The 13,555-nt window shown below is 42.1% G+C and overlaps 1 protein-coding gene across 2 annotated transcripts in view; it reads right to left on the minus strand.

The window, feature by feature from the left end:
• kirrel1b (kirre like nephrin family adhesion molecule 1b) overlaps nt 1-13,555 on the minus strand; it is a 264,916-nt gene that overhangs the window by 61,899 nt on the left and 189,462 nt on the right. For both annotated transcript variants that reach the window (XM_061920962.1, XM_061920963.1), the window contains exons 5-6: nt 8,229-8,379; nt 7,969-8,074 (exon numbers count right to left, since the gene is read on the minus strand). In XM_061920962.1, the coding sequence (XP_061776946.1) occupies nt 7,969-8,074; nt 8,229-8,379 (257 nt within the window). The remainder of the gene's footprint in view (nt 1-7,968; nt 8,075-8,228; nt 8,380-13,555) is intronic.

The following is a 13,555-nucleotide window of genomic DNA, read 5'->3' on the forward strand; positions in this document are numbered from 1 at the left end:
CCTCTAGGGGACCGAAAGCAATGGATGTCGAGCGGGTCTAACATGATACTGTGAAAGTTCAATCCATAGTGGCTCCAAGACAGCAGTGAGAGTCCCGTCCACAGGAAACCATCTCAAGCGGATCAGCAGCGTAGAGATGTCCCCAACCGATACAGGCGAGCGGTCCATCCTGGGTCCCGACGAGCGGTCCATCCTGGGTCTCGACTCTGGACAGTCAGTACTTCATCCATGGTCATCGGACCGGACCCCCTCCACAAGGGAGGGGGGGACATAGGAGAAAGAAAAGAAAAGAAGCGGCAGATCAACTGGTCTAAAAAGGAGGTCTATTTAAAGGCTAGAGTATACAGATGAGTTTTAAGATGCAATCTTTCGAAGTGCCGCACGTGTGGCAACACACCACTTGGTAGCTTTTTGTCAAGAATTCATGGCGTCAGAAGATTGGCAAAAGACGTGCACGGGAAAAACCACGCTATGTGCGCAAGTACTCATTTTGTGCTAGTGCGAAGACTCATTTTTACTTCTGTGCATACTTGCCAACCTTGAGACCTCCGATTTCGGGGGGGGCGTGGTTAAGAGGGGAGGACTATATTTACTTCTACAATTCACCAACTCGAGTATTTCATATATATGTATGAAATACTTGACTTTCAGTGAATTCTAGCTATATTATTTATTTTATTATATACATAAATAAAATAAATAGTTGAATTTCAGACGGCACTTATCAAATACACAGTAATAAAAACACAGTTGTTCTACTGTGCTTGCTGGTTACTAAAAAAACAACAACACTTCCCTTTCACTTAAAACCTTCAGTATATCAGTATGTGGAATTAAATTATGGCATGGATTAAGCAAAGCAATCAAACAATGTACTAATATGATCCATTTCAAGAAACTCTTCAAACTGGAAGTGTTAACAAAGTACAAAAATGAAGAACCATGATAAACATTCTGATTTTACTCACTCATTCATTCTCAAAATAATCTGATTCATCTCATCGTATGGATTAAAATTCAAGCAATTATTTATTTATTTATTTATTTGTATTTTGATTACTTATTACTTATGGAGTATACATTGTGAATTCATTGAGAACAGGAAGTGAACAAAAGTTTTAGCAACTGTTATGTAAAGAAAAGGGGTAGGATTAAATAAGCTCTGCTTCTTCCTCCTCCTTTTCGAACATGTTGGAAAGAGAAACTGGAAATTGTGATGTATCATGTTGTATGTTTGCATGTTCGAAATAAACTCAAACTCAAACTCAAACTTTTCGAGTAACCTTTGTTCTGCCATTTATTTCTTCATTTTGCTCGTCGACGGTGTAATATATTGGGTTGGAGTCAACAACCAGGCGAGCTGATGAAGTTACGTCTCTTTACTGTGGGCTTCAGAACAGACTCCCTCACTTACCGTCGGGTGCGCAACGCCACGTAAATCGTTGGCCAATCAAAAAGCAACCCCATAACGCTATAGCCAACATTCACCAGGAGATGGCAACAGACAACATGGATCACTCTATTACAGACGGCGTCGCCATGGCTGTAACTTCCTCGTTCTTCTGCTTCGTCTCCTTGTGTGTGCAGTTTTTTATTCAAATCCGTAGATAATGTAACGTGATTGGGCAGGCAAGCTGTTTATATAGTGGGAAAGCGGACGTGAAAACAGGCTGTCCTCACTCAGGTCCGCAAGGAGCTGGACGGGGCGTGGCCTCCAGCTCCAGCTGAATTTCGGGAGAAATTTGGCAAGTATGCTTCTGTGCGGAGTGTTTTTGCTCCCACACAGATTCTGTTTACACTCGATGTGTCTGTCTATGTGATGTCACACCCTTTTGGTAATGAGGTGCGGCCATTGTTCGGCAGTGCATAATCACTGAGTACTTACAAGCAGACACAGTGTGTTGACAGAAAAGGGAGAACGGACACATTTTGGCTTAAAAACTAACGATTTAGGTGAAGTTATAACACTGAAACGCCCTCAGGAAGAGGTGCTTTAAGACATGGCTAACTAGCTAGCGGCTAAAGTCCAGCCCCAGTCGGCAGTGTTTTAGCTACTTCTAAATCAATAATCATCATCACCATGGCGACAAATAAAGTACATTTCTTACAAGTATCATCCATGTAGGATGAGGAATAGCCAAACATGCTTCACTACACACCGTAGCTCACCGGCATCAAAATGTAAACAAACGCCATTGGTGGATCTACACTTGACATCCAATGTAATGATACCAAGTACAGTAGCGTATCTAGTCGATACTACGATGAATATGTCGATATTTTTTGGCATCACAACATCTGCTTTTGTTTTTTTTTTTTCAATTTATGTTTATGAACTCAGAAAATACGTCCCTGGACACATGAGGACTTTGAATATGACCAATGTGTGATCCTGTGACTACTTGGTATCGGATTGATACCCAAATTTGTGGTGCCATCCAAAACTAATGTAAAGTATCAAACAAAAGAAGAATAAGTGATTAATATGTTTTAACAGAAGTGTAGATAGAATATGTTAAAAGTGAAAGTAAGCAGATATTAACAGTAAATGAACAAGCAGATAAATAATTCATTTTCTACCACTTGTCCTTTATCATTTTGACTAAATAATAGGATGGAAAATGACACAATATGTTACTGCATATGTCAGCAGACTAAATTAGGAGCTTTTGTTTGCTTACTTACTAATAAAAGACATGTTTTATTTTGTGTTTACTACTTAATTTAAGGACAAACTTGCAATAAGAAAAATATGTTTAAGGTAGGATTTTTTTTTAATATTTTTTTGACAATAAAGCCAATAATGCAATTTTTTGTGGTCCACTTTATTTAAAAAAGTACCAAAATGCATCTAAATAATTTTGGTACTGGTACCGTTACCAAAATATTGGTATCGGGACAACACTACATCCTCAAGACCTTCCGTTATAGTGGTCTGATCACAGTAGGCGTGGGTGGAATATCGCGTGTGTAGAAAAAAACGAGATACACATCGTGAGAGCACAGAGAGGCGGCGCAAGAATAAAATTAGCAGTCCTGTGCGCAAAATGAGTCCATGTACATGTAATGTGTTTTTTGCAATACATTTGCTACTAGTGCTATCTATCTATCTATCCATCCATCCATCCATCCATCCATCCATCCATCCATCCATCCATCCATCCATCCATCCATCTATCTATCTATAAGAAATTAACTGCAAAGGCAGACACTTATTATTTATGGGCTCCACCGAGGGCAGGGGTCGGCAACCCAAAATGTTGAAAGAGCCATATTGGACCAAAAATACATCATCAAATATGTCTGGAGCCGCCAAAAAAATAAAAGCCATATTACATACAGATGGTGTGTCATTAGATATAAATTGAATTATGAGGACTTAAAGGAAACTAAATGAGCTCAAATATAGCTACAAATGAGGCATAATGATGCAATATAGCATGTTAGCGTCGATTAGCTTGCAGTCATGCAGTGACCAAATATGTCTGATTAGCACTCCACACAAGTCAATAACATCAACAAAACTCACCTTTGTGCATTCATGCACAACGTTAAAAGTTTGGTGGACAAAATGAGACAGAAAAAGGAAGTGGCATAAAACACGTCTTAGAAAGTCGGAGAAAGTTATACATGTAAACCAGGGGTGGGCATTACGTCGATCGCGATCGACTGGTCGATCTCGGAGGGTGTGTCAGTCGATCTCAAGCCAGGCATTAAAAAATAGACATAAAAATGAGCAATCATCAATCATACCAAGACTTCACTTTCGTCAGTTGTTTGACATTCTCGGCACCCGAGGATCTTGTGAGATGACGCTGGCTGCTGCGAGCTCATATTTAAGAAAAAAATCACCAACAGGGCGGACGCAGAGAAACACATTTTATTTCTAGAGACTCCGTACCTACTGTCAAAACTCTAAAGACCGACCGCACAGTTCCTGTCTTCACCATAAAAGACCTGTTTCATCCTGCCTGTGCTAACAAAATAAGAGTCTCAGAAAGCTAGCGTGCACAAGCTAGCAAGCTACGGAGTTTGATGCCAATGTATTTCTCCCCCGCCCTCAGCGACCGCTTTCTCACTTGCTTGCCCACCCGCACACTCACTGACGTCACTCACCTGCTGCCAGACATTAAAGGGCCACACACACATATGCTACTCTCATAACAAAGTGTTTAAGTATGCAAGTTGGACAAATGAGATGCCAAATCCAACCACTTTCATGTGGTATTGGACAGAAAGGAGGTCTTTTTTTCTCCTCCATTTGAAAATGCGGACGTTATCAGCACCACTGTCTAATTCCAATCAATGCAAGTCATCAGAATCAGGTAATACACCAACTTATATTCTTGTCTTCATGAAAGAAAGGAATCTATGTGTGTTAAACATGCTTGTATTATCATTAAACACCATTAACTTGTTAACAAAAATGTCTCTTTCATAAATAAATAAATATAAATTATAAATAGGAATGAGGTAGATCTCCTCGACTTGGTCAATTGAAAAGTAGCTCGCCTGCAGAAAAAGTGTGAGCGCCCCTGATGTAATCAAACTACGGTGAGTTCAAGGACCGCCAAAATTAGTAGGACAAAACGGCGCTCGCCAAATGCTCGAATCAGTGAAGCATGTTTAATATAAACAGTGTGCTTTATAACAATTAGGGAGGTTTGTGTCATGTTTGTCCTCCTACAGAAACAATATTAAAACAAAAAATCATTTTTTTCCCTCATCTTTTTCCATTTTTCATATATTATTGAAAAAGCTCCAGAGAGCCACTAGGGCGGCGCTTAAGAGCCGCATGCGGCTCCGGAGCTACGGGTTGCCGACCCCCACTCTAAAGCATGGGTCCCCAAACTTTGGACCAAAAATACAAAAACAAATCCGTCTGGAGCCGCAAAAAAATAAAAGTGAAGTGAATTATATTTATATAGCGCTTTTCTCTAGTGACTCAAAGTGCTTTACATAGTGAAACCCAATATCTAAGTTACATTTAAACCAGTGTGGGTGGCACTGGGAGCAGGTGGGTAAAGTGTCTTGCCCAAGGACACAACAGCAGTGACTAGGATGGCAGAAGCGGGAATCGAACCTGCAACCCTCAAGTTGCTGGCACGGCCACTCTACCAACCGAGCTATGCCGCCCTATTACATACAGATAGTGTGTTATGAGATATAAATTGAATTATGAGGACTTAAAGGAAACTAAATGAGCTCAAATATAGCTACAAATGAGGCATAATGATGCAATATGTACATACAGCTAGCCTAAATAGCATGTTAGCATCGATTAGCTTGCAGTAATGCCGTGACCAAATATGTCTGATTAGCACTCCACACAATTCAATAACATCAACAAAACTCACCTTTGTGCATTCATGCACAACGTCAAAAGTTTGGTGGACAAAATGAGACAGAAAAAGAAGTGGCATAAAACACGTCTTAGAAAGTCGGAGAAAGTTATACATGTAAACAAACTACGGTCAGTTCAAGGGACCGCCAAAATTAGTAGGACAAAACGGCGCTCGCCAAATACTCGAATCAGTGGAGCTTGTTTAATATAAAAAGTGTGCTTCATAACAATTAGGGAGGTTTGGGTCATGTTTGTCCTCCTGCAGAAACCATATTAAAACAAAAAATATGTTGGTTTCCTCTCATCTTTTTCGTTTTTCATATATTTTTGAAAAAGCTCCAGAGAGCCACTAGGGCGGCGGTAAAGAGCCGCATGCAGCTCCAGAGCCGCGGGTTGCCGACCCCCACTCTAAAGCATGGGTCCCCAAACTTTGGACCAAAAATACAAAAACAAATCCGTCTGGAGCCGCAAAAAAATAAAAGCCCTATTACATACAGATAGTGTGTTATGAGATATAAATTGAATTATGAGGACTTAAAGGAAACTAAATGAGCTCAAATATAGCTACAAATGAGGCATAATGATGCAATATGTACATATAGCTAGCCTAAATAGCACGTTAGCATCGATTAGCTTGCAGTCATGCAGTGACCAAATATGTCTGATTAGCACTCCACACAATTCAATAACATCAACAAAACTCACCTTTGTGCATTCATGCACAACGTCAAAAGTTTGGTGGACAAAATGAGACAGAAAAAGAAGTGGCATAAAACACGTCTTAGAAAGTCGGAGAAAGTTATACATGTAAACAAACTACGGTCAGTTCAAGGACCGCCAAAATTAGTAGGACAAAACGGCGCTCACCAAATACTCGAATCAGTGAAGCTTGTTTAATATAAAAAGTGTGCTTTATAGCAATTAGGGAGGTTTGGGTCATGTTTGTCCTCCTGCAGAAACCATATTAAAACAAAAAATATGTTGGTTTCCTCTCATCTTTTTCGTTTTTCATATATTTTTGAAAAAGCTCCAGAGAGCCACTAGGGCGGCGGTAAAGAGCCGCATGCAGCTCCAGAGCCGCGGGTTGCCGACCCCCACTCTAAAGCATGGGTCCCCAAACTTTGGACCAAAAATACAAAAACAAATCCGTCTGGAGCCGCAAAAAAATAAAAGCCCTATTACATACAGATAGTGTGTTATGAGATATAAATTGAATTATGAGGACTTAAAGGAAACTAAATGAGCTCAAATATAGCTACAAATGAGGCATAATGATGCAATATGTACATAGAGCTAGCCTAAATAGCATGTTAGCATCGATTAGCTTGCAGTAATGCCGTGACCAAATATGTCTGATTAGCACTCCACACAAGTCAATAACATTAACAAAACTCACCTTTGTGCATTCATGCACAACGTCAAAAGTTTGGTGGACAAAATGAGACAGAAAAAGAAGTGGCATAAAACACGTCTTAGAAAGTCGGAGAAAGTTATACATGTAAACAAACTACGGTCAGTTCAAGGACCGCCAAAATTAGTAGGACAAAACGGCGCTCACCAAATACTCGAATCAGTGAAGCTTGTTTAATATAAAAAGTGTGCTTTATAACAATTAGGGAGGTTTGGGTCATGTTTGTCCTCCTGCAGAAACCATATTAAAACAAAAAATATGTTGGTTTCCTCTCATCTTTTTCGTTTTTCATATATTTTTGAAAAAGCTCCAGAGAGCCACTAGGGCGGCGTTAAAGAGCCGCATGCAGCTCCAGAGCCGCGGGTTGCCGACCCCCACTCTAAAGCATGGGTCCCCAAACTTTGGACCAAAAATACAAAAACAAATCCGTCTGGAGCCGCAAAAAAATAAAAGCCCTATTACATACAGATAGTGTGTTATGAGATATAAATTGAATTATGAGGACTTAAAGGAAACTAAATGAGCTCAAATATAGCTACAAATGAGGCATAATGATGCAATATGTACATACAGCTAGCCTAAATAGCATGTTAGCATCGATTAGCTTGCAGTAATGCCGTGACCAAATATGTCTGATTAGCACTCCACACAATTCAATAACATCAACAAAACTCACCTTTGTCAAAAGTTTGGTGGACAAAATGAGACAGAAAAAGAAGTGGCATAAAACACGTCTTAGAAAGTCGGAGAAAGTTATACATGTAAACAAACTACGGTCAGTTCAAGGACCGCCAAAATTAGTAGGACAAAACGGCGCTCACCAAATACTCGAATCAGTGAAGCTTGTTTAATATAAAAAGTGTGCTTTTTAACAATTAGGGAGGTTTGGGTCATGTTTGTCCTCCTGCAGAAACCATATTAAAACAAAAAGGTATGTTTTTTTCCTCTCATCTTTTTCCGTTTTTCATATATTTTTGAAAAAGCTCCCGACCCCCGACTTAGGAAAACTTATCAAAAGCTTGTTTCCTTCACTTAGATTAGATTAGATGGATAGTACTTTATTTATTCCGTCAGGAGAGTTCCTTCAGGAAAATTACAATTTTCAGCACAATCCCATTCAAGATCAGACAAACATTACAGGGAGACAGAACAGGATCGCTGACATTTATTGAACCTGCCATTTGAAAATAAAATAAATCAAGTTTCCCCTAACCTGTAGCCCATGATGGGTGGGTTTGCGATGGCTTGGCAGGTGAAGGTGACTCTCTCGCCTTCCAGCACCGACCGAGGCTCAATGGACAAAGTCACTGTCGGAGGATCTGTACAGGGAAACACAAAATCAACAGGATGAAGTCATAAATCCAAAACCTGACCTCTGAATGGTGTTCGATTGTGTTTTTTTTCTACTTGGATGTCTCAAATATTTGAATGTTCATCTTTCTGGACTGCAGTGCCATAACAAGGCCAACATACGGTGCACGTTGAGCATGATCGTGGCTCGTTTCCCCATGGGGACCGCCGGGTTGCTGGCCACGCAGGTAAAGTTACTGCTGCTGTCCGTGTCCGCCGGCATGATGGGAAGGTAGCTCCTGGTTGTAACTCTCTTCCTGTCAGGCAGCACCTCCTGGTAGGACGCCCAAGTTGGGGGGAGAGAGAGAGAAGACCAATGAGAGATGACAGGGAGCAGGGAGGCGAGTGGTCATGTTGAATGACAAACACGTTTTGGGAGAACATCCGCACCGTAACACAACATAAACACCATCCATCCAACTTCTTCCGCTTATCCGAGGTCGGGTCGCGGGGGCAGCAGCCTAAGCAGGAAAGCCCGGACTTGCCTCTCCCCAGCCACTTCGTCTAGCTCTTCCCGGGGGATCCCGAGGCGTTCCCAGGCCAGCCGGGAGACATAGTCTTCTCAACATGTCCTGGGTCTTCCCCGTGGCCTCCTACCGGTTGGACGTGTCCTAAACACCTCCCTTGACCAGATGCCCAAACCACCTCATCTGGCTCCTCTCGATGTGGAGAAGCAGCGGCTTTACTTTGAGTTCCTCCCGGATGACAGAGCTTCTCACCCTATCTCTAAGGGAGAGAAGGAAACTCATTTCGGCCGCTTGTACCCGTGATCTTATCCTTTCGGTCATGACCCAAAGCTCATGACCATAGGTGAGGATGGGAATGTAGATCGACTGGTAAATTGAGAACTTTGCCTTCCGGCTCAGCTCCTTCTTCACCACAACGGATCGGTACAACGTTCGCATTACTGAAGACGCCGCACCGATCCGCCTGTCGATCTCACGATCCACTCTTCCCTCACCCGTGAACAAGACTCCTAGGTACTTGAACTCCTCCACTTGGGGCAGGGTCTCTTCCCCAACCCGGAGATGGCACTCCACCCTTTTCCGGGCGAGAACCATGGACTCGGACTTGGAGGTGCTGATTCTCATTCCGGTCGCTTCACACTCGGCTGCGAACCGATCCAGAGAGAGCTGAAGATCCCAGCCAGATGAAGCCATCAGGACTAAATCATCCGCAAAAAGCAGAGACCTAATCCTACGGTTACAAAACCGGAACCCTTCAACGCCTTGACTGCGCCTAGAAATTCTGTCCATAAAAGTTATGAACAGAATCGGTGACAAAGGACAGCCTTGGCGGAGTCCAACCCTCACTGGAAACGGGACCTACTTACTGCCGGCAATGCGGACCAAGCTCTGGCACTGATCATACAGGGAGTGGACTGCCACAATAAGACAGTCCGATACCCCATACTCTCTGAGCACTCCCCACAGGACTTCCCGAGGGACACGGTCGAATGCCTTTTCCAAGTCCACAAAGCACATGTAGACTGGTTGGGCAAACTCAAGAACCCTGCCGAGAGTATAGAGCTGGTCCACAGTTCCACGACCGGGACGAAAACCACACTGTTCCTCCTGAATCCGAGGTTCGACTATAGTACACCTGAATAGACCTTACCGGGAAGGCTGAGGAGTGTGATCCTACGATAGGTGAAACACACCCTCCGGCTCCCCTTCTTAAAGAGAGGAACCACCACCCCCCGAACAACATAAACACAACAGGAGAAATATCCGGAAACCCTTGCAGCACTAACTATTTGGGGACGCTACAATATACACTCCCGCAACCGTAAGACTCTTGAACGCATCAAAATAATCCCTTCAATTCCCCCCAAAAATGGGTTAACTCGCTGGAATATAAAGACAATATAACATACATCCATAAACGTGGATGCATATGCAAAAGTGCAATATATTTATCTGTACGGTAATCTATTTTTTTTTTAATATCTGCACCTTATTGCTCTTTTATCCTGCACTACAACAAGCTCATGCAACAAAATTGTGTTCTTATCTGTAGTGCAAAGTTCAAATTCGAATGACGATGATTTGTTGTAAAACTCTTAAAACAAACCAGGGTTTCCGATATATTAATTGGCTGGCATGGCACAAACAAATTTAGATTCTCCCAAATAGATTTGGCGCAACCTATTTCCCCTCGCTCATACAGTCAGTAGTGAGGTGAAGTGAATTATATTTATATAGCGCTTTTCTCGAGTGACTCAAAGCGTTTTACATAGTGAAACCCAATATCTAAGTTGCATTTAAACCAGTGTGGGTGGCACTGGGAGCAGGTGGGTAAAGTGTCTTGCCCAAGGACACAACGGCAGTGACTTGGATGGCGGAAGCGGGAATCGAACCTGCAACCCTCTACCAACCGAGCTATGCCGCCCAGTACAACTCTGTAAAGATGGTGTCTCCATAACTCTGCTTCTTAACACAACTTATAAGCACTTGGCCTTCTAGAAAATAAGATGTTGTAAAGGGGATCAGTGTTTCCAACTTAGTGATGATGTTGCTATATTTAGCGAGTTCGGAGGTACCTCGGGGTAATTAATTAATTTCATTTGACGCAGCTTGTATCGCAAAACAGCAGAAAAGAAACAGAAATATATTTTAGTCCTGCGGTTCAGTGGTTGAGTGGTTAGCACAGCTGCCGTGAAGTGCAAAATTTGGGCTTTTCCTATTATTCTTAATCTTCTACACCAGTGGTTCTCAAATGGGGGTACGTGTACCCATGGGGGGTACTTGAAGGTATGCCAAGGGGTACGTGAGATTTTTTTTAAATATTCTAAAAAAAAAAAGCAACAATTAAAAAATATATTTATTGAATAATACGTCAACAAAATATGAATGTAAGTTGATAAACTGTGAAAAAAAATACAACAATGCAATTTTCAGTGTTGACAGCTAGATTTTTTTGTAGACATGTTCCATAAATATTGATGTTAAAGATTTCTTTTTTTTGTGAAGAAATGTTTAGAATTAAGTTCATGAATCCAGATGGATCTTTATTACAATCCCTAAAGAGGAGACTTTAAGTTGATGATTACTTCTATGTGGGGAAATCTTTATTTATAATTGAATAACTTGTCCATCCATCCATCCATTTCTACCGCTTATTCCCTTTCGGGGTCGCGGGGGGCGCTGGCGCCTATCTCAGCTACAATCGGGCGGAAGGCAGGGTACACCCTGGACAAGTCGCCACCTCATCGCAGGGCCAACACAGATAGACGGACAACATTCACACTCACATTCACACACTAGGGCCAATTTAGTGTTGCCAATCAACCTATCCCCAGGTGCATGTCTTTGGAAGTGGGAGGAAGCCGGAGTACCCGGAGGGAACCCACGCATTCACGGGGAGAACATGCAAACTCCACACAGAAAGATCCCGAGCCTGGATTTGAACCCAGGACTGCAGGACCTTCGTATTGTGAGGCAGACGCACTAACCCCTCTTCCACCGTGAAGCCCTGAATAACTTGTTTATTTTTCAAAATTTTTGTTGTTGTTGTTTTTATATCTTTTTTTCCAAATAGTTCAAGAAAGACCACTACAAATGAGCAATATTTTGCACTGTTATACAATTTAAAAAATCAGAAACTGATGAAATTGTGCTGTATTTTACTTTTTTTCCACTAAAAAATGCTTTGCTCTGATTAGGGGGTACTTGAATGAAAAAAATATTCACAGGGGGTACATCACTGAAAAAAGGTTGAGAACCACTGTTCTACACGACATCCTTAGACAGTTCAATTCAGGGGTCTCAAACTCAATTTACCTGGGGGCCACTGGATGCAGAGTCTGGGTAAGGCTGGGCCGCAAAAAAAGATTTCTTATAAAAAAAATGTTGCATACTCCTCAGCATGTCTCGCTGTATAATGACGTTTCAAATTCAATCAATCAATCAATGTTTACTTATATAGCCCTAAATCACTAGTGTCTCAAAGGGCTGCACAAACCACTACGACATCCTCGGTAGGCCCACATAAGGGCAAGGAAAACTCACACCCAGTGGGACATCGGTGACAATAATGACCCAGTGGGATGTCGGTGACAATGATGACTATGAGAACATGATACTGTGATACTGATGACTATGAGAACATATGAGAACATGATACTGTGAAAGATCAATCCATTATGGATCCAACACAGTCGCGAGAGTCCAGTCCAAAGCGGATCCAACACAGCAGCGAGAGTCCCGTTCACAGCGGAGCCAGCAGGAAACCATCCCAAGCGGAGGCTGATCAGCAGCGCAGAGATGTCCCCAGCCGATACACAGGCGAGCAGTACATGGCCACCGGATCGGACCGGACTCCCTCCACAAAGGAGAGTGGGACATAGAAGAAAAAGAAAAGAAACGGCAGATCAACTGGTCTAAAAAGGGAGTCTATTTAAAGGCTAGAGTATACAAATGAGTTTTAAGGTGAGACTTAAATGCTTCTACTGAGGTAGCATCTCGAACTGTTACCGGGAGGGCATTCCTTGTGCAAATAAGACACGCCCGGGTGCTCCTGTTCTCAACAAAGAAATATTGCATCTCCCAATAATAGCCGGGAAAGTACCGAGATAGCGAGCGCAAATAAATAATGGTTCCCGGAGTGTTATCCGGCGTCATATAGAAATATATGTAGTGTTCATCGTGTGAGGCAATGCAAATTAAACAATAAAATTTTTTAAAAAAGAACGGTTTGACTTGGTCCAGGTTATCGGGGACCGTTATTACTGACGGACAGGTGTCACGGTGTGACTGCAGCCAGGCACGTAAGAAAACCCTCGTCTCCTTGGCAGCGTTTCTGTCGCTTTTACTCATTTGCTGCTTTTCCACTAATGCAGGGGTAGGCAACCCCGAATGTTGAAAGAGACATTTTGGACCTAAATAACACAAACACTGTCAAGATCTATTCATATAAAACTCGCGGGCCGCACTAAAATTAAACTTTCATATTAAGGTAGGGGCCGCAAAATAACGTCTCGCGCTGTTTTAATTGAAGACTCTTGGATAGATCGTCTTATTTGTAAGGATGAATTGTGTTAAGGCTCAGTTTTGTGTCTCATCAGTGCATTTTGGTGACGGGTTGTCACTTCCTGTCTCCCAGTTTACATCAATGTGTCTCCTTTCGTCCCTTGTGAAAATTATAACACCTTGTCTTCCTTTCTCTTTACCTCGTTGTTGTTCTTGCTGTCAGTCTTTGCAGTCGCTTATTCCCAGTCTTCTCTGATCTTTTATGCTTTGAGTACTGCTCTATTTTGTGTCTTAGAATTTAAGACTTAGTCTCTTATTCTGGCTTCTTATACTTTGGGCTGTGTTACAGGACATCTGTAAGCTTGCTGAAGGTCTGGTCCGTCACTAATCTACTTGTGTCTGTGCCAGTCCTTTGACAAGTGATCAATTCAGTCTCTCAGGATAAGCGAGATGTCAGGTTAAGGTTTTACTACTTACGTA

This window comes from Nerophis ophidion, linkage group LG14 (genome assembly GCF_033978795.1).
Source record: "Nerophis ophidion isolate RoL-2023_Sa linkage group LG14, RoL_Noph_v1.0, whole genome shotgun sequence".
Lineage (NCBI taxonomy): Eukaryota > Metazoa > Chordata > Actinopteri > Syngnathiformes > Syngnathidae > Nerophis > Nerophis ophidion.